The following is a 26352-nucleotide window of genomic DNA, read 5'->3' on the forward strand; positions in this document are numbered from 1 at the left end:
ACCGAGTCTTCTTACAAGTGTGACGTCGCATAGCCACGATCCGGGACCAAGAAAGAAAGAAAGAACAGCTTCTTTTAATTTGTTGCCATACTGTTTTCACTCGTTAAGACCCTTATATGCCGTTTACAGAAAGAAAGAAACCTATTTGAAGCGGTAAATCGAAAGAATAACTTCTAAGAAGTAATCGACACTTTAAGCGGTGGAAATTGGAGAGTTCACGGCAAACAAATTAAGCTTTGATGGACAGATTGTTGTACGTCAATGTGAAGTAAGCTTTAAAATCACCACTGGCGTGCGGCGCTGCAGACATTAGAGACTTTAAGCATCGAAGACGGGAACGGCAACGGCGACGTGAGATTGTGAGGGAAAACCCAAATGACATATTGCGCATGTCTGGCGGGAAATATCTAGACGTTCTGCTCCAGGGCCCGACTTGAGAAAGCTTCGTTTGGCGTTGCTCGAAAACGTGACTGGCAGTTCACATATTTTACCTCTATTTTTGCCCTGAAAATGATATTTTTAATATCGTTTGACACTTAAGGATACCGTAGGAAATGTACGCGATGAGTTGTTACCTTATTTTTTCCGAAACTATGAATAACTTTATCAGTCAGCTGTTGCAAAACAGAAAGCTAGTGACGATGCTTGCAAAGTTAGAAATGATTTGCGAGACTGACATTATGTATCAATGTTTCTCTTTAACGTCAGTGTAACATTACTTTTTCTTATTCAAAAAGAGACATACTAGGGCTTTTAATTTACATTTGAGCGGGAGAAAAATAACCAGTCTATGTTGCTCAAAAATAGCGTCCAAATCACAAACCACTCTCATATCGTAGTTTTCAGCTCAAATTCTTATATGTAAAGATAACGAAATTCTCACGACAGAACATTTCAAGTAAATTAATGTTAATCTAGTTGCTATTTCTAGTTATATCGGTGATTTTTATTACGACTTAAAAAAAGTCAAATGGTCTGAATTGTTTACCTCAGAAAACTGCAAAGTAAATGCGAAAACAGTCCGAAACCTAAACTAACTAGCGCTGACGATAAGGTTTGTAATCGATGCTCGTACCAATCACGAGAATTTCCGGTATTTGTCAGATTGCTGTTATCTCACGCTATCATTAACAGCCAATAAAATCGATTGATAACTAAGCACTAAAAAGTCATAATTTTGTGCAATCAACGATCTAGCAGGTAATCAGCCATTCAAAGTTAATGTTTACATCGACCATCCCGCGTAAACGCTCTAAAAGGTGTCATGTTTATTACTGGTTTACAATTTAATAAAGCAAGAATTCAGTGTATTCTATATCAAGGGAACCTTAACAGGAACTATTCTCTAAATATGATGTTGCCTAGATTAATTAGTAAATAAAATGAAAAGTTGACATTTTTCACACAAATTAGACATATTGTTTTTATACACCATCTTCAACATCAGCTTCCTCTCGTCACCTTGGGAATGAAGCCTTCAGTGCTTCGTGGAAGTGATCATCGAGAATACGAGGAGGAGGAGGAGGAGGAGGAGGAGGAGGAGGAGGAGGAGGAGAAGGGGAATAGGAGAGGGAGAAGAGGAAGAAGTTGTTTAAATCGGCCTATAGCCATTGTCTAAACTGAAAACATTACACAAATCTACAACGCTTATGACTATAAAAGTTATGTCTGTATAAGTGACTACGATAAAAATCCAAACAAACCAGTTTTATATGGCTGGCTCCACAAGCGGGCAGGACGATCAAATCCTAAGCTATGATTGGCTACCGCTTTCAAGCTGGAGCTATCTTGCCCGATGGGGATAACCCGTCGCCCGTTCACTTGGCAAAGCAAGTTTAGTCCAGCAACAATGCAAGCTTTTCAGGTTGTTATATTTGCCTCGTTCAATCGGTGAGTTGATCTGTATACTTATTTTTCTTAGTTTATTAAATGTCATGTCACGCTTACAGATTAATTTTGTAAAGCTTTCTAGCTTTGTATCAGCTCTCCCCCTCGCATTGGTATTTTTAAATTCCAGCGTTGGGTAAGTTGAGTCTGGGAGTAGAGAATTGTTGCATTAATCTACCAATATCGTGGATGCCACGCTACTAGCCATTCTCTGGTGGACAGTGAGCAACGACAGCGTGCTCGACTATAAAGCAGCTCAAACTTCAACATAACAACGTAATCAAGTAAAACTTGTAATTTCAGGACAACAGTAAGCAGGATTCATAGATTATTTGCTCTCTGTTCCGTTGTATGACATTTTATTCGATCTGTGCACTCATCACGTCATAGAATCTCGAGCTCATAATCTAACAGTTTAATAGAAACTCGAGTAAAAGCGAACAAAGCCGGAAATCCCTCTGGGACTAACTCAATAGTTTTCTTCGTGCCGTGCGACTAAGAGTTCCTTTCCGCTATGGCTAACGGATTTTTTCACTTTAAAAGTCATTATTATGCTTCATTGTACTTTCCACTGACATAAAGTTATTTGCAGCCTTCAAACTTTGAAAACGTTTTCATTTATCTCTATTTGGATTCCTACCCAATTTAGCGTTAGAGGGTGTGTCCTGAAAGAACACGTGGCACGTTAATTAAAGAGGTAACCACTTCAATTTAATAGCTGAGCTGATAGGAATTGCAGTGTTTCTCGTGGTTTTGATCCTCCGTTTCTGCTACAAGATTAAAACTTCATGGTTCTTCATTTTCAGAAAACCGCCTCTTTAGACTATCCTGGCAAAAAATGAAAAAAATATGGTCTTTTTTTATTAGAAAATACTAGATCTGATGGAATAGTTGGTATTGGTACTTTTGGTTCATGAATAAGAGACTAAACAGTAGTTACAAAAAAATTTATTAAGTACCTTTCTGCAACGTAATTGCTGCTCTAGTGAGGTCACAAGGTCGCTGAATGAAGGGCGTTGGACGGGATCTGCATGCCAACATGATGTCATCATCTCACACCTTTCAAAATAAAATAAACATAAAATAACAAAGAATATGGTTCCCACAAAGAACAAACACATCATAAATCCAGTTCTTCGAAAGCTGAGAATAGTGTACTTAATAATATCTCCTTTTTATCGCTTACTATCTTAAAGTTGGTTACTCAAGAGTAGTAGCCTCGGATGTGCGTCAACCATCTTATTTCCTTGTAGCCAACGATTTAAATATGTATGTATGTATGTATAAAATTCTTATGTAGTTTTGCTTGTGATGTTTTTACCCAGAAAAAATGAAAACAAAAGTAAGAACGTAGATAATATATTACAATGGAAGGTATTTCATAAAAGACCAATGTGGTAAAAACGTTTGAATGAAAAACGAGTATTATATATGAAAACAACTTATCCACAGAGTAATCTAACAATAGTAATCTCAATCGAGGTAAACAGTAACATTTTCACCACGATTGAAGAGAATATGTTATAGTATACACCAATAAAGGGACCACCCATTAGATTGAAAAAACATACGAAAATACAAAAAAAAGCAATCAAATATGACTAAAATACTTTTGAAATAAAAAAGGTTTTTGACGCTTTTAGAGTGAAAATTCATGCATCTTATCAGTGACCACTCTGATAACAGAGGATGCTATAACATTATGAAACGAAACTTTCCATTGATTGAACTGACTGTTACAGGGATTTTACGAGGTAACTGGAAGAAATTTACAATTCATCTGGGCATCCATCTGGTTGCTTCAATCTTTGTCCTGACTTCAGAAAGTCCACGACCTCCATCCCAGTGAGACCTGGATACGGCATTACACCTGGGAATAAAAGGAAAAACTCAATTTTTGTTGTTCGAGAAAATAGAAAGATAAGCAGTACCAAGTGTTTTTGAAGACGAGACTGCATATAGATACCTCCGGATGAAGCGATGGCAAAATCTTTTGCGTTAGATAAATCATCCGTGCTTTGTTCTATTAATATTAACCAACTGATTAATCAATGTACCAAGTAGTTAATTGTACCACTCTATTAATTGCTCGATATCATTTATCAATGAAATGGAACCTATTCGAGAAATAGTCACTTTTCTTATGGCTGTTACTAATAGGTAATTTCCATTTGCATGAAGATTGATGATTCCACGGAAACTGTGTGCACTTTAACCCTAAACTTTATATCTCATTGTTTACTTTTTGTCCGTTGGAGCAAATTGACGATTTGAAAAAGTTATAAAATTATTTCTCCGCGAAAATCCAGTATTGTCTACTGCAAAGATTTTTGGTGTAAAATAAAAGAGAAAAACGCGATAATCCCGATGTATTTGGGATATTTAATTTCAACTTCAATGCACGACAAAATTCAACTTCTTGTAGCGCCTATTTTCTTTTGTCGTATGTTTCCGATAGCTCAGATTCTTTCTATGAGGCTTTTAGTAACAGCCTTTAAGATAAGAGCACTGATTCGGCTTTGACGAAATAAGAAAACCTGAGATCTGTCGTCGAATTTCAGAGTTATTGTACAATTTTATAGCCTCGACATGGTAAATAATATTTTCTTAAAGTTGAAACACTTCTTTTTTTGTTTATTTGGGGTGCCTAAAATCAAAGAAATCGGTTAAATATTTCCTGTCAAAAAACATAATTAAAAAATGGCACCAACGCGCCAATAAATAGGCGTGGGCCACCTCAATCATATGCTCGGTCTTGCATTTATTGTCTTTGCTATCCATTTGATGTGTATCAAATTTACAAATTCTATTACTATACAAAAAACAGCCAAATGTAATGTCAAAAAGTACTAATTAGCTAGGTTATATTAAAGTGTAACTTACATAATGCAATAATATTGCTATAATATTACATTGATAAGTTACCTCCAGACTCAATCTCCCATAATACCACACCGAATGACCAACTGCAAGGAAAATAATCAGGTACGTGAATGCTTATTTACTTTTATTTACTTTTTTAGTTGCTGTGATATTGGTTCTGTAAGTTGTTATAGTCGTGTTATTTATTTATTTATTTATTTTTTTTTTTTTCTTTTTTTTTTATTGCTTTACAATACACAATATTTACAATACTAAACACTGCTTACACTACTTACAATAAATACAATACTTACAATACTTTTTGCTTACATTGTTAACAATACTTACTCTATTAACAATACTATTATTATTATTATTATTATTATTATTATTATTATTATTATTATTATTATTATTTAATTCCAGCACTTACACTTACAAATCTTACACTTACTACACTTAAAGCAACATCTTGCTACTACTTAAACTATGTCTAAAACTACTTACACTGCCACTACTGCTACAGCTACGTCTACGTCTTAAAAACATTTTTTAATTAATTAAAAAAAACAAAGATTATAGTCGTGTTAAGGTGTAACTACTGATCACGAAGAATACGTTTGTCAATTTTTGAGAGAAACATTGTTGAAGATGAATTTTAAATCAACCAAAAGAATCCAGCTAAAAATGCTATTAGCTTTAGTTTTCAGTAATTGAGGCATTTTTAGCAGGTGAATAACATTTCTTGAATTTTATTATTTTTATTTTATTTTATTTATTTGTTATTGCTATTATTATTATTATTATTATTATTATTATTATTATTATTATTATTATTATTATCATTATTATTATTATATTATCTTTTTTTAATCGAAATGAATTGTGAATAGGTTTTTAAAGCTCTTTTTTATATACTTTTAACTTGTAAATAGCAATTTGTGTGGAATATTTTAATAACGAATTATTATTATTATTATTATTATTATTATTATTATTATTATTATTATTATTATTATTATTATTACTATTATTAATTTTTTTTTTTATTATTATTTTTTTGTTTTTTGCTGTTTAGAATTTACTTGTTTACACGTGTTACGTTTTTGTTAGATTGTATTTTTACTTTTTCCGAAAATCCACTCTGTCTAATTACTAAGAAACTCGTTCGCTCACAAGAGTTCACAATTATAAACGTACATATCAGTCTTGGTATTGTATGTGTAATCCAGCAAAGTTCATTCACTATCACTGTACAAATGCTCAATTTTGAAATGTTTTAGCGATTTATTTGAAATCAAGTTTACCGAATGGTATTTTTATTCCTGTCCATTTGATTTGTCATATACCATAGTTTAAGAACTTGCTTAGTGGCTTTTCTCATTCAACTTTATCATCGTCATACTGAGCAACATCAAATGTCCTAAAATATCAATCCTAACAAACTCCAACCGAAAACAACAGTCATGGCGCGCGAGTGTGTCTCTTTGCCGTCCGCGTAGTTGAAGCATGGCGGCGACGCCCAATAACTCTCGGTAATTCACAAATTAACATCATAGTTACAAATGTCCTTTAACTAAATGCGAGCTCAAAAAATCAAGCGTGGCGAGAGAGGTCCCATTGAAGAAGAAACTTCGCCTCGGGCTTCGAAGAAACTAAACATGGCCTCCGAATCTGCTGGAAACCTCGAAGGAGACATAAACGCAGTTATTCAATCACTGGCCGACAGCAAGGAGGAGCCTAGTCTGTTAGAAATCAAAAGCTTACTATTAGCAATCAATCGATCAATCAACTGCTCTGTTTCATCACCTCTGACTGACGACAAAGTATTAAGAAGGGAACTGGAAGAATTAACGGACTGTATTAATTTCAACAACCGCGAACTGAAAGAGCTCAAGGAATCGTTACAAAAGACGAACAACGAAAACAAGGCGTTGAAAACGTCCCTGGATTTTAATAAGGAACAGCTAAAAGCAACGAAAGAAAAACTTCGTTATCAAACGAAAGATATTGTGCAACCATGGGATAACTTCGATAATCTCGAACAATACACGCGTAAAAACTCCATTGAAATACAAGGAATTCCGGAAGACGCCTATTCTAGTACAGAGGACGTTGAAGTAGCCGAAGCTCTTAACATTACGGTCGAGCCGGAGGACATCGAGATTTGCCACAAATTAAAACAAGGAAAATGTATCATCGCGAAATTTGTTAGCCACAAAACGAAGTCATGCCCTTACGAGAAACGTACACAGTTGAAGAACGTTAAAATTAAAGATCTCTAGATCTTTCCTAAGTATATCCAAGCACAACTCAACGTGGCATTTTTATCAATGAGAACCTGACAACTTATAGACGACGATTATTAGAAGAAGCCAACAGGCGCAGAAGGGATGGTACGTTGCATAATGTTTGGACAATAGATGGTAGGATGTTTGTTAAAACTTCCCCCGATGGCAGAACTATTAGAATCTTCTTGGAGGTAGACTAAGATAATTTATAATCAGTACAAAACATACATCCATAGTATAATGCGTCCGCTCTTTCCCTGCCACTAGTTTATTGTTAAGTGTAATGGCTTACTCAATTGTAGGTAAATTGACTGAATGTGTTTTATTTATTCTCGTTCCATTTATTGTTTATTTACATATGGGACATAATTAACAATTATTCCATGAGCGCACGTTGGATATGAGATGGTAAATAGCCAACGAGGCGCGAAGCGCCGAGTTGGCTATAACTAATCTCATATCCAACAAGCGCGAATGGAATAATTGTTTTATTAAATTCTCCGCGTTTGGACATTGCTGTTGAAGTTTACTGAATGTTTATATTTTAAGAAAAAATTTCTTTCAAATTTAAACGACAGGATGTTGAGGTAACCTCCGACCAAAGCGCGCGAAACCTAATGATCACATGACACGCGCAGCGCTTTACAAACAGAGCTGAATGAAAAATCGGAAGCGAAGAAAATCAGACACAGCCGGACATCTAAAATTCAAGAAACGTTTAACCTGAGGCTAGCATTCAAGTGCTTTTCAAGTTCCAGCTCGTCGGGAAGCGTAATAGTTGTGCACAATTGAGCAAATGTTCTGCTGTATGATGCCGAGCGAAGGAAGAGATCAGGGCAAGGACGGCTTTTTTCCTGCTGAACTGAATTCCTCGGGGACGATTTAAAACACTTCAGGCAAGTCCAAGTGTACGAGGTACAACCTCACTGAGACAAGTATTCAGTGCAAGTTTTTAAACTTCAAGCTTATTAGAGAAGCGTAAGAGCTGTGCACATTAGTGCAAATGTTTTGCTAAGTGGTGCCGAGCGACGGCAACGAACATTATTGCCGCCGATCGTACGGATTTCATAGATGAACCATCTGAAGTCCTCGTAAATTCGTAAAAACATAAAGGCAGGCATGAAGCTCTTCCTGAGAAATTTCTTCGATTGGGTTTAACCTCTTACCGCCAGGATTTGCAAGCCATCCTGAAATTTTTGAAGGTAACCGGTTGTTTATATTGTTGTTGTTATGTGATCTAAAAAATCGAAAAATCTTGCAATTTTGAAGATTTTAAAGGAAACTTCAGAGATACGTACCATTAAATAGTGTCATACCGAACTTTGTGGCTTTTATTGTTGTTATATTGAGATGGCATTGTTTGATATTTCTTTCTTTTCCTTTTTTTTTTCTAAATTTTTCCGAAGAAACTTTTGCTTCCCGCCCAAAAAAAAAATTAGCTTAGCGACACCTGGAGCTTTCGTTTTCCATATAAGTTCAAACTACGGTATATGAGCTGATAACCGAGATTTAGTGAACCAATCAAAACGCTAGAAATGCAATATCCGAGGCTGAGAATTTAATAACTGTATATATTCCATCAAACGTTTCTCATTCCCTGATAGTAGGCTTTGTTTTTTGTCTGATTTTTTATTTACCGGTAGTCTCTTTACATATGTCAGCTTAGAATTTATTTATCAACTCCATTAAATTTTATTCGTTAAAATCCTTCTCCAACCTCACAACGTCTAGATTTCCATAAAACGTACTTAAATGATCGCTGATATATTCAAATTGATCTCGTTGAATGTGCGGGGCATATATAACTTCCAAAAAAGAAGAACAATGTTTTTATGGTGTCGATGAAAAAAGTCTCACCTTGTCTCTTTGCAAGGGACATATTCTAAAAAAGAGATAGAAGTTCAGTGGAGAAATTAATGGGGTGGAAAAATTTTGTTTTCTCACGTGAGCTCAAATTCAGCAGGTGTTGCAATACTTATTTAAAAATGGTTTTGATTTCACACTGCAATCCGTAATTTCAGATCCCTTAGGGCGTTACCTAATTGTAAAGGCTAATATTCAAGACAAGCAGTATGTCTTGGTGAATATATATGCTCCTAATAAGGACAAAGACTTGTTAGAACTTTTTAGAAGCATTCAAAAGCTGATCTGCGATAACGATTTTGACTATTAAGAAAATATCATTATTGGTGGTGATTTGAACTGCCCTATTGATCCTCTGCTAGACAAAAAAGGCGGCGTTCTCTCTCCTCGGAGGGCTGTGGTGGAGAGAATTTTATGCATGCAAAGCGAATTAGATTTATGGAGAATTAGAAACCCCAGCATGAGGAGTTACACTTGGAGTCAAAAATCCTCCCTGCGTATTCTGCCGCTTAGACTATTGTCTCCTTTCCAATAATTTACAGGATTTTGTACAGTCAACTAACATTTCCCCAGCAATTAGGACTGACCACACCGCAATTGACCTGAGTATTGGTGATATTGAGAAAGGTGCTAGAGGCCCTGGGTTCTGGTAATTTAATTGCTCTCTACTCGATGATGAAAACTATCTTCAGGAAGTAAAAAATAATTTCCACGCATGGATCTTGGAGGGCGGAAAGGAATAATACGATAAACGTGCGATCTGGGATTGGATTAAGTACAATATTCGGTCCCATTTCGGTCCTTATTCAACAATCTATCGCAACAAAACAAAGAAAAGGAAACTCAGTTAGAAAACGATTATAGCGAGGCAGCAACGAAATTTGAAGACGATCCTAGTGAAGATAATAAATCTTGGCTATATGAGGTGAAAGAGAAACTTGAACAAAGTTATGACGAAAAAATCAAAGGCGTCATCATTCGTGCAAGAGCTCGATGGCACGAATACGGTGAGCATAGCTCGACGTATTTCCTAAATGCAGAAAAAAGAAATCAGGTGAAAAAGCACATAAGAAAACTTCAAATTAATAGTTCCTTAATAACTAACCCCTCCGTTATTCCTTCGGAAGCAAAACACTTCTATATGAACTTATACCAATCAACATAAGAAATTGCGGACAGAGAAATTTTGATAGAGAAATTCTTAAATAGTCTGGATATTCCAAAATTATCAGAAGAAGAAAAGCAATCATGCGAAGGGAAAATATCGCCGGAAGAATGCGAAATAATTTTAGAAAGCTTCAAGAAGAACAAATCACCTGGAAGTGATGGGATTCCCATCGAATTTTACAAACGATGTTGGGATATCATAAAGAAACCTTTCATTGAATGTCTCAACGAAATTTTTGTAAGGAGTGAAATGTCAAATACACAGAAAAAAGCTGTAATAACGCTTATTGAGAAGAAAGGTAAAGATTGCTGTTTCATTGAGAATTGGAGACCTATCTCATTGCTAATGTTGATGCTAAGATAATGTCGAAAGTTATCGCTGCCAGAATAAAGGATGTTTTGCCAAATGTAATATCCAGCAACCAAACTGGGTTTGTCAAAGACCGATACATAGGCGAAACTGTTAGGTCTATCTTTGATATAATGAAACTCACAGATGCTGAAAACATTCCTGGCCTTTTAATATTTATTGATTTTCAAAAATCCTTCGATACATTAGAATGGGACTTTCTTCTTAAATGTCTTGAAGCCTTTAACTTTGGACACGATTTTATACATTGGGTGAGGCTATTCTATAAAAACATTCAAAGTTGTGTTATAAATAATGGTACTGCCTCAGATTATTTTACCCTTAAACGCGGTGTCAGGCAGGGTGATCCGCTTTCCCCTTTTCTTTTTGTCTTAGCTGTTGAAACCCTCGCAATTGCTATTCGAAACAATGTTAAAATTAAAGGTATAAAAATAGGGAATGAAGTGACAAAAGTACTCCAATTTGCAGACGACACAACAGCAGTTCTCTCAGATGTCAATTCGGCCCTTGTTCTTTTTCAATCTATGAAACACTTTGAGATTCTATCAGGCCTGACAGTTAGCAATTCAAAAACAGAGGGATTATGGATTAGCGCGTTAAAGAACAATAAAAGCAAACCCCTTGGCATCAAATGGCCAAACGAACCAATAAAGGCCTTGGGAGCCTTCTTCACCTACGACAAAACACTACTCTATGAAAAAAATTTGAGGGAGAAACTTGCAAGCATTAAAAAACTTATAAATATCTGGTCATCTAGAGGACTCTCTCTTTATGGAAAAGTTGTTATTATTTAAAGCCTTCTCTTATCAAAGTTAATGTATATTTCTTCATTGTTATCCACTCCTTACTATGCTATAAAAGAAGCAAATCACCTGTTGTCCAAGTTTTTATGAAAGGGTGTTGATAAAGCGACGAGACTGTCGACAATAAACAGTTACAAAGAAGGAGGCTTAAAGATAGTAGATTTAGATTCACAGATCAAAGCTCTTAGACTAAGTTGGATGAAGAGAATTTTTACTCCAGGTAGTGGCACATGGAAATCTTATCTTCAGTATATTTTAAACAAAAATGGAGGCTTCCTACTTTTTAGCTGTGATTACAACATGGATCTCTTGGAAATCAACTCTCGGTTTTACAGAGAACTACTACAGTGGTGGGCCGTATTTGGTGAAAATTTAGCAGAAGAAAAAGATCGGCAATTTATCATTTGGAATAATAAGAAAATATTAATCGACAACAAACCAGTTTACTATGGACAATATTTCAGATCTGGCATTATCTCTGTAAATGATCTTCACTTCGATGTAGACAACTGAACTTCTTTCAATAGGATCGCTAAAGAAATAGATGGAAGTAATTTCTTAACGTGGACCGGACTGTGCAATTCAGTGCCACCCAATTTGAGACAGCAGCACTCCAGCTCTACTGTAGACTGTTGCTCTACTGTGAAGCCATCCTTCAAACACTCTAAGTGCGTATTCGATGTAACCAAGACCAAGTCAAAACACTATTACGCCCTCCTAATTGGTGCCAAGGCTCGCCTTCCTCGCAGAAGAACAACTTGGAAAAATTTATCTACCTCCTCATACTGTCACTAGTGAACCTTACTTGAAAACATTCCAGTACAAAGTGCTAAATTCAATCCTGTACGCCAACGATAAATTGCATAAAATCGGTTATACCGAAAACTGTTATTGCTCTTTCTGTAATCATGAAAACGAAACGTTGTACCATCTTGTTTCACTGTCCTCATTCAAGTAAGTTTTGGGAAGCCTTTGAATTATATTTTCTCTAGGTAACAAATCAACAAATAAGTCTCAATCCACAAGATGTTGTTCTTGGAGTCATCTCCTCAAAATGCGCCCTGCTAAATTATTTGATAATCATTGGCAAATTGTTCCTGTGGGATTGCAGAAGGAATGGAGTTCTTCCCAACATAACCAACTTTCTAGCAAAAGTAGATATCAAATTACAAACAGAAAAATACATTAGTATCAAGAACAACACGCTCCAAAAATTCTATGATAAATGGAACTTTATTTATAGTAGCTAGAGTAAGTTAAACATAATTTGCTGACTACCGGATACTATATATTATATTACATCATGTTAAAATTGCAGTAAGCACAGAGATTGTAATTGAATTTTTATAGACATTGCAACAAGATCTCCATTTTTCAATTAATATCTAAGTTAGAAGTGTTCTACTGAAGGTATTGTTGTATAGTAAAGCTGTAAGTCAATAAGTTTTTCCGTTTTTTAATTAATATCTAAGTTAGAAGTGTTGTATTAAAGGTATTGTTGTATAGTAAGGCTGTAAGTCAATAAGTTTTCTATTAGTTATTGAGTTAGTGGCGTTATATTGCAGGTATTGTGGTATAATTGTAAGTCTCCAAGTACTGTTGTATTATATGTGCTCTATGTCAATGAATATATTCATCAATTTAAAAAAAAAAGTAGATAAATATATAAATTTCACATTGATCGATAACCAGTTGAAAAAGTGAAGCATGGTCCCTCAAAGTCTGTATAACCTAGTAAAACCTATGCATCATGTAATATTCAACGCCGGATCGTGAAATAATTATAAAATAATTATTTCGATAACCTGCATCGCCTTTACCAGCCTTGTGGAGTTTCAAACTTAACGTGAGTACATCTACAGTAGATGCAACAAACGGAAGAGGTCATAATCGCTAACTTACCCGATTGCAGGGTTCTCACAACAAGGACATTTCCAGATGGGCCATGACCCACTTCATTAAATCCATTTACTGTGATCTCGTATTTTGTCATTGGATCAAGTCTGCTCAACACGGCCTTTGTGATGTTGCTTGTAACGTTTACTTCATTGAATGACAGAGACTCACGACGTCTGTATTTTATCCGGTAACCTAACAGCTGTTCCTTAAAAGGAGATGGAGGGATTTCTTCCCAGAAAATGTGAATTGAAGATGAATTGATGGGATGGCCTTTTAACCAAGTGGGTGCTGCGTCGGGAACTGTTGAGACAAGAGTGCGATTACACGAACTGGTGGCAATTAAGCTAAAACCTAAATATTCACTAATCAGCCAGTAATTTGCGGTGTTATTCGACATCTTATAATGTAACTTGGTTGTACCTAAAGGGTACGATTGCTCAATGAAATGTGTCTTTCACGTTGACAAAAAATACTGAAGTCATTAAGAAGATGGTAACCTCTGAACAGATTACACTCTTTAATTATATAGCCCTTTCCAGTGCCACGTACATAGGGCAGAACAGTGACTATCTTTCAACATGCCATCTTTCGATACGCTAGATAAACAGCTGACGGACCGTTTTAACTAACAACTCGGAAAATGTTTCAATTATTGGCAAAAGAAACTACAACTACTGACCTAAAATGGCTGATAAATGTAGTTAACCTGTTAACTTAGCAACGCTCTCAGGAAAATGCAATCTATTTTAGATCGGCTCTGTTCCGTAACTACGGGTAGAATTCAGCCGTTTTGTTGATAAGGCGTTAAATTTCGAAACCGTAAATTTATTGATCTCCAATTGGCTTCTTGATATTCCCACACGTCAGTCTAAAGTAATTTCACTGCCTAAAGTCGAGTTTAACCGTAAATAAATCAGTTGTGCTTACATTTTAAAGATGGCACGTCGGCAGATATTTCCTGTGCTCGTGACATTGAAAATGGCTGTTAAAAAATTACTTTTGTTACTAGTAAATGGCATAAGATAAAGAGGGACCCTTAAAATCTCAAAAGCATGTAAAAAATGAGCTTACCTCTTGCAGGGCATCGAGATACGTTACAATATTCCCATCGTACTTTAGGGTCAGTCGTATAGCACCAAGGTCCACCCGGAGCGCTACTATCAGGATTACGACACATGTTTGACTCATTTTGGCCACCAACAACGTCTTCTGGTATCCGCCCGTGGCGATGAGGACATTGCGAGGACCAAGCCTGACAAGTACGGCCGGTTCGTGTAGTGTTTACATTACCACGATACCCAAGACCGATACCATGGTAACAATCTGTGGATTGTGATACAAAAGGGTTTAGGTTACTGCATCTTCACAACGGAGTGGTTTTTATAAAATGTGTACCTTGGCAACGTCGCTAGCGTTTTTTGCCGGATGACTACAAATGTTAGTTTCCAATGATGTTATTAGCTATTAGTTCTCATTTAACATAATCCTTCCAAATATACAAATCAATTTGATACACTCTTACTTGAAAATACAACGGAAATTATGAAAGGAAAAGCGCGCTGCAAGAGTGGTTGCCAAATATAAAAACTTCAGTTAAAGGGGCAGTGTCACCTATTTTTAATGTCACTATTAACAGCCAAGATATATTTGTATGAATGTAAACGTTAAAATAATGGTTCAGTTTGTTAACATTAACCCTAATAGTGAACAGAAACTAGTTATTATTCATCTTTGGCTGCGAAAGGCTAGTATGGAAATGGACTGCAACTTGAAAAAATTGGCCAGTTTTTTTCAAGTTTCTTCAGAGTATTTTCGAAAAATGGCTAAACATCGATTGTGGTTTATTCTTACTCGGAGAAATCATTTCATATTTTCCTCCCATTGCTCTAAGAATAATTTCGTGTTAGAAAAGACTGATGTTCTTAGAATAATGCATGAGCAGTTTTGACCAACATACAGCAAGATCTCCGTGACAGTGCCTCTTTTATAAGGATTAAACGATTTAGGGTATTATTGGTATGCTAAGGTAAAAAAAAAGATTCTGATGGACAAACCTGTACTTTGGGTATCATCACCTGCAGAAGAAATATAGACATTGAATCGGTTAACTTTCTTTATTTTGTCGGACTGTAGTAGGCAGTATAATGGCTTTTGATTGCTTGAATCGCTCTTGAAATGACAGCTTCGAGGTTCGTGTTCCCCTTTTCAATTGCTGATTTAAACAGATTGCCTCGCAACTCAGCAATTAGGGGGAATCAGATATCTTCAGTCGCAGAGCTTCTAACACCAATCTCAAATTTCAATGAATTAAAACTTCTGGACTCTAGGTTCCATTTCATTGGTATAAAATGTAGGGCATAAGTTAAGGGTCAGTGTTTTGAGGCTAGGTTATTCTATTTTGCCGTGTGTCTGTACCCTGATAACGCACAGATGAAGTCAAAACGTGGTGAGAACAAAGAAGAACGCTACGAGCCGCAGGCGAGTAGCGTGACGTTCTTACCACGTTTTGACGTTCTCTGTGCGTCAGAGGACACACCCATTGCAAAATGGAATCTATTTGTTTTGTACAATAGCCAAGACATTTGAACACATTTCGTGAGCGAGCATCACGTTGACTGAGCTGAGTCAAAAACTTTCCAGCAAACTTTTAGACTCACACGCAACTGTTATCCTCTAAATTAGAGTATAATCCGAAAAAATTTCACTAGCAATAGCACTAACTTTATTCCAGAAGAAATTTCTAACCCCAAAATATTACAGCATGTCAGTCGCTTCACTGCGATTTGTGATCTATTACTCGCCATTACCGGATTTCTATAGGCCACATATTTGGACAAATATTTCCTTTCCTTTCACATCACAACAAAGTTATATCTTTTTTTACTTTGTTGAAGTCATTGCAACGGTCTTTTTCAATTTCCATTGGACAGTTCTACGTTCCTGCGAAAATGTGACTATGTTTGTCCGCTACTCGCCAAAACAGTTTGCTAAACTTTGTTGACCAGTCACTCTAGCCAGACTGAAGACTCTGATCTCGTGCGTCGGCTACTCCACTCGATGACATCATTCGTGCGTCTATACTCTAATCACAAACTCCGCTACACTAACTCCACGAGTTTTACGCTGTTCATCGTATAAATAAGTGTACATATTTATGTAACCATTACTCACCTGGTAAAAGATGGTGTTGATAACACTCCGGGGCCTCCCCTCCAACAGCAGAGGAAAATGTAGTACAGTTTATCAAGTCTTGATCGAATGAGGGATCTCGAATCTTTTCTAGCATATCGAATTCTTTCTTGCACCTCACATATCGCGCAAATTTACACGTCTTTCGACAAATCTGCTGGGGATGGGGTTTCTTCAGAGAAGTATCGCACAAAGGAAAAAGATAATGGCAATACAGTTCTTTAAGGATTGTTAGGCATCCCTCCGATAAACCTTTGTCGTACAAAGGTAGATAAAGTTCAAACAATGAAATCAAACGATCACTTTTTGACAAACTATTGGAATCCCCATAGATATATTGATTACTGATGATATTTTCACACATCCCGCTTTTTTTACTGTTGAAGATGCAGTGCGCCATCTTTACGGTGAGGTTGACTAGGGGCTCTGCCAGAACACAGCTGTAAGCAATAAAGGCTAACCGTTAAAAAATATCAGACATTGAGAAGTACAGGTTACTGAAAAGATTTGATTTGTAGCTAATTAACGTCATTATCGAGTTTTTCTTCCGAGGCCAAATAAAAGCTGTATCAGCATTATTGAACTTTGTTCACGTTCATCAAAGGTCTGTTAGTCATAGCAGGCATTTATTTATTTTTACCATGACAAATACTCAAAACCTAATTAATTATTATAATGTTACGTAATCAATCAACATAAATTGATTGCAACTTCTTGTTGTGTCCCTCTCTTTGAATTTTTTAGCCATTTTCAAAACACGACGCAAACCAGAATGACGAAAGGCGCATGGTTTCTACATGGGTTTCCTTGCCTTTCCTATTGTTGTTGTTTTGACAAAATGTATAATACAATAAGCAACTGAACTCAACCTTGCTGATATTTTACGATGGTATCTTCGCGGCCGCGAACGCCGTTATTCCCCACAACTGAGTACAATGTATGATAGAACCTATACTTTGCACAATGCACCCACCTCGAATTTGTCTCATCTTTGGATAATGTCTTCTGTGATGCTATAACGAAAAAAAAGAGAATGTTCCGAGGGAAATTTCGAGTGAGCCAAGGAGAGCAAAGCCAAAAGAAAACGCTCAGCTTTACCACTGGTAATACGACTGACTTTCATGACCGCTCACTTTTTTTAATGGAAAATATACGTAATTACAGTTGTATATTTTCACTGGGATCCTCGAAAAACAATTCCAAGGCTATGATAAGATATGAGAGAATCAGCCTGAGGTGATTGGGAGCGGGTAGCTCCAGGAATGAGTGGAGGGGGAATGAGGAGCGGTTCATCACTGCAGGAGGAGGGAGGGGTGAAGCAATACGACGGTCGTCGCTTTAGAAAGACTGAGCGAGGTGTGGTGTATGATGAGTGTTTTTATGTCAAAAAAGAGGTATATCGTTACGTAATACGGCCCCCTATACCGCATACAACACGGTGGGTGTGATAAATGAGGAATAAAGGAGAATGGTGGGCGAGTCCCCCAGGGAAAATAGTTAACCACTTTATTTTCTTCGCTTCAGACTGGTTTTAATTGATCACGTGACGTGATACTGTTCATCCGGAACGAGACACTCAGATGTCATAGTTTACCACTAAATAGTTTGCGTGGTTTAGGTAACCGCTTGTCACACCAATGCCAGTTTAGTTAGGGTCTTCCTATCTGCTGCTCAACAACGAGAAGGAGGGAGAGTTCGGCACTCTAGGATGTTACGCTTACGCAAAAATGTTCAACAAATATAGGGGTGGCGCGGTGCGAGGCAATAGACGGTTTTATAATAACTGCAGAAATTCTCACGTGCTCATTGGCTAATTTTCATTGTCAATAAGCGGACAGACACATGAATCTAGAATTTAAACGATGTTGACGCAACGAACGAGAACGGGGAATTTGAAAACGTCTGTCACTTTCAACCAATAGAAAGTCTCCCTTTTTGTCATTAACCAATAAGAGTGCGAGACAAGTTTTTTGATTTTGGTTGTGTCATAACGCAATAACATGACGTTTCGGCATCATCCTGTCGCCATTATCAAATCCAAATTATTAAAGTTGTAACGGACAAATTAACATCTTGAAAACATGAAGGAAGTTGGAATGTTTAATTTATGAAATGCTATTGATCAAGGAAAGGAGACCAACTTTAAATACGCAAGCGGAGTCCCTGCAAAACTGTTTTCTAAGCTGACATTGTTGTCAACGAAAGAGTTCAAACATCTGACCATACTTCATTTTAGCGCCGAATCAAAGATTTTGGCGCGCGTGTAACGGAAACACCGTTATTTTTAAGTACTGACAGATTTGAAAGATTGACAGATTTTTTTGCACAGCATCAGCGGTTTGAGCATGAGTGCGTATGCAAATTGTCTGCCAAAAATTGTTCAGATACATTTTGCCCTTTTCCTTAGCCAGAGGCAAGTACAAAAATTTGTCTTCTAGAACGGAAAGGACCTTACATCGTATCTTATCCTGTATATTGTTCGTTCGTCTCCTTTTCATTTCAGCCGTTTTGCTTTCAAGGTCAAATTGGTGAGCTGTAATTACGAAATGGCAGTCTTGGTGACTTTTAATTTTAAACCAGAAGAAAAATAAGAACAATAAAACAATAGTGTTTCTATCTCAGGACTATTGGTCTTATAGTTGCCCTTTTGGAATTTGTTGCTCTTAAAATAGGAAATAAGTTCTCGAAGCTGCTCTCCTCGGGCTAATATTTGTTTTAAGGAATTTCTACGACAACTATCAGTAGACTGTCTAGCAACAGAAAACCTCTATTTTTTTTAAAAAATTCGCTCATCAGAAATTTTCTTTTGTTTAAATAGTATAAACAGTTTATTGATCTTGGTTAAAAATGAATAAAGAACAATCTCCAAATACACATTCTATTGGCGTTTGGTGAAATCGTCCTTCGCGTGAATACGAAGGTTATTAACATCTTAAATTAAATCTTAAATCTTAAATTCCGACACGTTCACAGGGTACGTTTTTCGTGACCTTTTAGTCTTATATGTTCTCTGTATACAACTTTGGGAAAGTTGTTGCTTTTATTTGAAGAATGACTTTCCCCATAGCTCATTTATTAGATAACCACAATATTGTACGGCAGAATTATTCATACTCACCACAATGTGAATGAAGGTCAAAAATACACAAGACAGCAAAGACACGAAGCGCATGAGCCATTTTCATCAAGACCTGATCACGGCACAAGACATCCAGTCTACCAAAATAAACAGCAAGGTTAATCCCAGTTAAATTAGTTATGCTTCGTGAATCAAACATTGTAATCTATTTTAATTTTCATATATCTAAGTTTGCTAGACTCGTCGCTCCTGTATTTGGCTTGATTTTCACCGCTTGTCTCAAGCCCCCGGATCTTCGATAGCGACTGCTTTAGCCGGTTTCTTTTACTTCTAAATCAATTTAACAGATATTCATTAGGGGTAAAGTTGACTTGGTAAAACCAAGCACCAGTTGCAAAGTAAGGAACAAAATTTCATGAGGAAGTAGTGAATATTGATTACGAATATTCAGGACTCTGACTCTGATGCAAAGCAAATACAACCTCACACAATGCCCATGCGGAATCAAACCCCATCAATATGACTAAAAGCATGCAAAGTTACCTTGTTAGTTGGAAAAAACAAAGAAGCCGAAGATTCTGTATGCCTTTCACGGAATCTGACGTCCACTAACCAAAAACGCCTGAGAAAGTAGATCTCATCGGCTGAAAAACTTTGCCTTGGGGTACACAGGATGTGGATGCCAATCGAACGTGCATTTACTATGACGCAGCGTGACGACCTATATCAACTTTAATGGGGCAACCCGGTAACCTTTCGCTGAAAGTATTGTTTTAGTTAAGGAATGGAAAGTAACATCCTGCCCCACCTTTCTCATACCGTCTTCAATACCGTCTTCAATAAATTATTCTCCCGTTATGATTCAGAGAGAGGCTATGTCAGGATATTAAGACAAAGGCTCCACTTCTTGTAAAGCGGTAAAAGGTCAGGCCAGTTTCCTTTTGTCATTTGGTATTTATCTAATAAATAATATTAGATTCAATTTCATTTCGTGACGAGTTATACTGCACTGAAATTCTTCAGTTCCCGTGACATAACTCATACCAGTGTCGCGTGCTGAACGTGCATAAATTGCTCGTACGATATTCCTTTTAGTTTGAAAGATTTAACTGCAGAATAAGTTTTCTTCTTGGACCGGTAAACGTAAACATCCCCTCGGTAGTAATATCAACAATCTTTAAGAAAAGCTATCCAAATTGCTTGCAGCGATAGTTAATGCAGTTATTCTTAATTCGCCTAAAAAAGGCAGAAGGTCGCGATTGGATCTATCGAATGCGTTATGGGCTTGAAAAACTACTGCTCATACTAAAAAATACTAGTTCTCACGTAATCTGTTCGTAGCAATTCAATATGTATTCAGTAGAGCAGTCGAGAAGTCTTTCCTAACTCTTAACAGTTTTACCAAAGAAAAGGCTTTTAAAAGGAATATTGGAAAATGAAGAATGTAGGAACATGAAGAGCCTTTCTATATATCTGGAAGCGAACGAAGACTACCTTTTGGTTCAGGGGTAAACAGGTCTGGCCTTAGCTCCCACGAGTTCCCCTGTAACTTAGTGATAGAGCAACCGAAGAAGGTCACTCTTAGGTTCGACCCTGATAGGGGCACTCGGATTTCCTTTTTCCGAGTATGCCTGTGTCACTCACTGAATAATACACCATTCTCAATATGTCCGTGTCCTTTAGTTTTAAAGTAGTAGCGATAGCAAATGAAAATTTATCTTGGGTTCTACTACGTTTTACTTAGTCGTTCAAAACCACTCGGATTAAAAATATATATCGCAGTGAGATAGGCACGCAATTGGAACACTGCGACTGCGTTACTATTTTTATTTCTAAATTAAATTAACAGATACTCAAAATGGGAAAAGTTGACCAGTTACAAAGTAAAGAAGAAATCTTCTTGAGGAAGTAGTGTACATTGATTGTGAATATTAACAAGATGCCCCTGATGGAATTTTCGCGGGATGCTTAATGTGGCTACATTTATTTCCGTGGTATGCTTCGCAGATTTTTAAAACTCTCCTGGCTAATGGAATAGTTTGAGTCACAAAGGTAGCGTGATGTTATTTCCGTATTCCCTTGTGTTAGGCTACTTATCGTTATATCGGAAAATTGCATTACGATAACGTAATCACCACACACATGGCCCGATTCACGTTTTTTATTCTGTACATGTAATTTCAAAAAAAAAGTGTAGGATTACAAATTGTTCTCGTTACATCAAAAAAAAAAAAAAAAAAAAACAGCAAGAAAAAAAGGCAAAAAGCTTTCCTAAATGACAAAGTGATGTGGTGTCTTTTTGCTTGTCAATGACCTTTCCTCCTCGCATTGTGGTTTTACAACTGTCAACAAAGCATAATTCCTGCGCCAGGAACTCTCCAATTCCCACAGTTTCAACTGTCAAGTGTTTCTTAGAACTTATTCTTTCGATTTAAAGGGGTTAATTTTTTTTTTTTTTTTTTTTTTTTTTTGAAAACGGCATAGTAGAGTCTAAACCATGTAAACAATAGTGGACAAAAACATCCCTCCTAGGAGAAAGCAGAATTTAATCCAGGTTTAATGTATAAATCAAATGGTGATTTGACGTCACACAGGTAGGGATGAGGTGGTCCCCTCCTTCGTGATATACGCGGCGATAACAGATTTTGATTGGGTCGTTTTTGTTGAAGACAATCAGAACAATAGATCCATTCTAGGAGAGAGCAGAGTTTAATGCAGTAGTCTTACTTTCGTCGTTTAAAATGCAAAATAAATATAGAATTACATGCATTGCATCCTCAGTCCATTCATCAAGAATTAAACCACCATAATCATGTTCTAACTAAAAATGACTGCTGCCTGCCCGCAACAGAAAGTACATCGGTCACTGATAAGTGATGTTAAATAATTGCAGGCTTGCGTTTGTCATTTTAGCCATCAAGCGCTTAGCTTGTGGCAGGCTCAGTTATTAAATTGTGCGCGTCAGTTTGTCAGCCTTTCATCTGTAGGCCGAATTGAGCCTTCTCTTGCCGGACGCTGACAAAGCTGACGCTGATTTTGTTTCTTTAATTTCGATGTTGAACAGTATCACGATCCACGCCATAAGAAAGACTTCATCGTTACCAAAGCCTTTGAAAACATTGCTCCTGAGTCTGGCTGTTTCTGATCTTACCGTTAGATTACTGGTTCACCCCTTATACATTGCACATTTTGCCATCGATTTGGTTAAAACCACTGAAAATAATACAATTCAAAATAACATTGGAATCGCATTTGCCTTCATCGGCATTTTTTTATCTTATGCTTCGTTCTTTTTTGTGCTGGCGCTGACTGCTGACAGATTCTTGGCCGTTCATCTTCATCTCAGATATCAGGAGTTTGTGACTCACAAGCGTGTTGTTGCTGTGGTGATCTCAATAATGGCGTTCAGCTTACTTCTTTCGTCTTTTCCTTGGTGGATCCCGCATGATAAGCTTATAATTTATAGCTCTATTGAAAATTTCTGTCTTGTCCTCATCACAATCCTTTACTGCAAGATTTCTTCAACTGTTCGACGCCACAGAAACCAAATTCAATCCTTACAAGTGCAGCGAGACGAAGGACGGAATCGGGAAATGGTGGCAAATGTTACAAGGCTTGTAAAATTAGCGCTGGGTACATTTTACGTTTATCTGGTGTTGTTGGTTTGCTTTTTACCACGTATGTGCCTTACGATTGCTTTGATTATCTCTAGACCTAACACAACTACTATGCATATTTTTTATTACTCTTGGACGATGGTGCTACTAAATTCATCGCTAAACCCTTTGATTTACTGCTGGAAGATGAGACATTCGACGCGCTGTCATCAATTTAACGCAAAAATCTTTCCTTTTTTTATACGATAGTAACGGTAACAACCACGACAACTTTAATGTAAAAATTCAAAGACTTCAAACAAATTTAGCCATTTGGCGATCACGAGACTTATTCGGAAGAGTATTGATTATCAAGGCAATGGGCAAAATTTTTTTGAATGCTGATTTGTTGTAACAGAGGGCAATTTTTCTTAATTTTCCTTTCCCAGGGGGGAAAATTACTTTCTCCTGATTGGTCGCTCGGCGAAAATACGCCCTCCAGATTGGCTGAGCACGCACACCAGTTCTACATTTCGTTGGTTTCTTCATTTTGTGTCCAAAACCAACGAGTTCTTTCAAGTTCTTTGGAGTTCGACTGTTTAAGCCGGGTTGTTTGTACTACAAATACATGGAAATCAAGTGCTGCAGCTAGAAAGAAAATTCCTAAACGTTAATTTTTCGTGTCTCTTACAAGAAACAGCGAAAGATTATTTGTGTCAAAGCTAAGAACTTGGATCGGATTGACATTCGTTCAGCTGAGAAACTGAAATCAGTCATGGCGACCAAGTGCTTTCACCTCGCTACTTCTTCTTACAACGAATGATAACCGAGCAGAACGGTGTCATTTTGATGGAAGGAAGGAGCAGGGAGTCAAATTCAGTGGAGGAAATTACTCAGTAAGTTCCCTCTTTAGATCCACCGTTTGCTATTTTTATCGATTTATTTTCGCGGATTTTCAAGCGGTAGGAAGCTTCACAGCGCAGGTGAACAATTAATTGATACCTGACATTAAGTTTTATCGTTGTTAGTTTACTCCTGCATTAAACTTATACTCTCTCTTAATTAAATGTGTAAAATCTACAACTCAGTCAAAATTGCTTCTACTGAAATCTAAATAAACGTCAAGAAAAGGACAACACGGGGATAACACTCTTGGTTGCTTGGCACAGATCTGTAAGTGTGTTCACAACTGAATGAGAGCCGTGCGGTGCGAACGAAACTGCCCCGGAACAAAATGTTCAAAAATTAGTTTCTCCGCGAATATTTGTCCTATCGAAACGATTAAAGTATACAGCTATTTCAATTAACGTTGTCGGATTAAATTCAAGCTAAAAGACAAGACCGCAATGTTTTTTGGGATTATTTTTTTATGAATAATTTCATCAAAATCAATCCTGCACGTGCAGGTCATTGTACTGCTAATTACAACCTATTGTCTTCTCCAGGCATGACTGATTTTGATGAATTTATTCATAAAAATCCCACGTAAACTTTCGGTCTTGTCTTTTAGCTTCATTCTTTGAACCGACAACGTTAGTTGAAATGACTGTATTTGTAAAGCTTGTAACACGTAAATAAGGAAAAATTATTGATTGTTGCTCAGAAACGCATTAGCCTAGTGAAACGGCTAGCAAGTTGCCTTAATTCGTAGGAGTTGCGTTCAAGTAAACAGAGAAAGAAAAACTCACCGTCATTTGCTCATGTTCTCCACAAAACCTTAAGGTAATTTCGCTGAAAAAGAAGGAGTATTTAAAATTGTCTAAGACTTGGTCCAGTTCAAGACTATGTTATGACCATTACAAAAATGCAATAAAAAATGGGGGTCACCGTGCTAGTTTTTGTGCAACCTGGATGGCTATTATAGTAAATAGATGACCCACGAGGTTTATATTAGGAACGCTAGTAATCAGAAAAGGGAACTATCATTTTTAAAAAAATTAATTTCTTGCATTGAAATATCGAAGCAGTTCAACAAAATTTACTTTAATCTTACACAACAAACTATTTTCATTGAACTGGAGTTAAGATTATGAAAGAAATTAAAGATTTTGCTGCGTGTGCAGGTAAGCAGCACTACCTAAGTACGTGCTTTTTAAAGCATTCACATAAAAAATATCTCAAAGTAGAGTATCAAACTTTTCCTTAAATCGTGATATATAGTGGTCAACCGTATGACATTTAAATTGATGCATTAAAAAATGGGGGTCACCATGCTCGTTTAGAAGAAAAGGACCATTTATTTTCCTGCCAAGTTTAACCTCAAGGAAATCCCGCAATGTTGTGCGCGCGCGCGCTCGTGCGCGCGCTAAATGACGCGAAAAATTATGCGCAGCAAGGATGCGCAATGCAATTCGATGGAATCACCTTAAATTAGGTCATTTCACGCTGTTGTTTTGCGGAGGACGGCAAAGAAATGTATCAAAATTTAAAATGCAGGTGCGGAGCGATTGTTTTTGTTCAAATGTTGTCGCTGCCGTCGTCGTTGCTTTACACGATTCCCAGACATATTTGGCGCTCGGATAAAAATGTTTGAAAAATCATAACTCACTGAATATTCCTACTAAATAATTCTGGCCCTTACAAAAATTTTAAGACTTTAACGCTTTGTTGTGGCCCAAAAAATTTGAGCGTTTAAAAGTTGTGCGTGTTTGTACAGTCCAAGCGCATGGAAGCAGAACGGCGCAAATGCATTGCATGTACACGGCTCCAAAACAAAATGTTTAAAAAAATAATTTCTCTGCGAATATTGGTGGTATCAAAACGTAACATAAAGAACAATTATTGATTATTGCCTGGAAGAAAGCATTTTCGCTTACAAAATGATTTGTCAACGCCCGTCGAATTACACGTCATGATAATATTTTTGGTGTAAGGGCAAGTCACCGGCCCGGGGAAAAATGTTTTGAAAACTCAAAACTGTGTCAATTCTGCTCCTATAGAAATAATGCTAGTCTCTAAATAAACGTTAACAAACTTGTGTGTTTACAAACACATGAGAGCCGTGTGGTGCGAATGAAAAAACACGGCCACGAAACAATATTGCTCAAAAATTAATTTCTATACGAATACCGATGGTATCGAGAATCTAAAAAACGATTAAAGCATCTATCGATAACGCTTTAAACACGTAACATAAATGAAAATTATCGATTGTTGCCTGGAAGAAAGCAATTTCGTTTACAAATGATCTGTAAACGGCCGTCGAATCACTTAAAGGGATACTCTAGACCCCAAAACAACTTTACAAATTCAGAAAGCTTATGACCCAAATAAAAGATATTTACCAAAATTGGAGTTCGATCTCCACTATTTTGCCTAGGAAAACGAAAAGTTTCTCGCCATGGGA

General features: G+C 36.8%; 1 protein-coding gene across 1 annotated transcript; it reads right to left on the reverse strand.

Annotated features, from left to right (window-relative positions):
- Positions 1–1246: 1246 nt before the first annotated feature.
- LOC146481097 (inactive tyrosine-protein kinase transmembrane receptor ROR1-like) lies at positions 1247–20255 on the reverse strand. Its single transcript, XM_085109010.1, has 12 exons — positions 19954–20255; positions 19450–19547; positions 17305–17344; positions 16314–16771; positions 15197–15217; positions 14214–14465; positions 13064–13442; positions 5950–5985; positions 4813–4853; positions 3661–3757; positions 2847–2946; positions 1247–2715 (listed from the first exon to the last, which is right to left on the reverse strand). The coding sequence occupies exons 2-12, from the start codon at positions 19514–19516 to the stop codon at positions 2674–2676; spliced, it is 1533 nt and encodes a 510-aa protein (XP_084965136.1). The 5' UTR covers positions 19517–19547; positions 19954–20255; the 3' UTR covers positions 1247–2673.
- Between the last annotated feature and the right edge of the window lie 6097 nt (positions 20256–26352).

This window comes from Pavona decussata, unplaced genomic scaffold, assembly GCF_977016875.1.
Source record: "Pavona decussata unplaced genomic scaffold, jaPavDecu1.1 SCAFFOLD_51, whole genome shotgun sequence".
In the NCBI taxonomy this organism is placed as follows: Eukaryota; Metazoa; Cnidaria; class Anthozoa; order Scleractinia; family Agariciidae; genus Pavona; species Pavona decussata.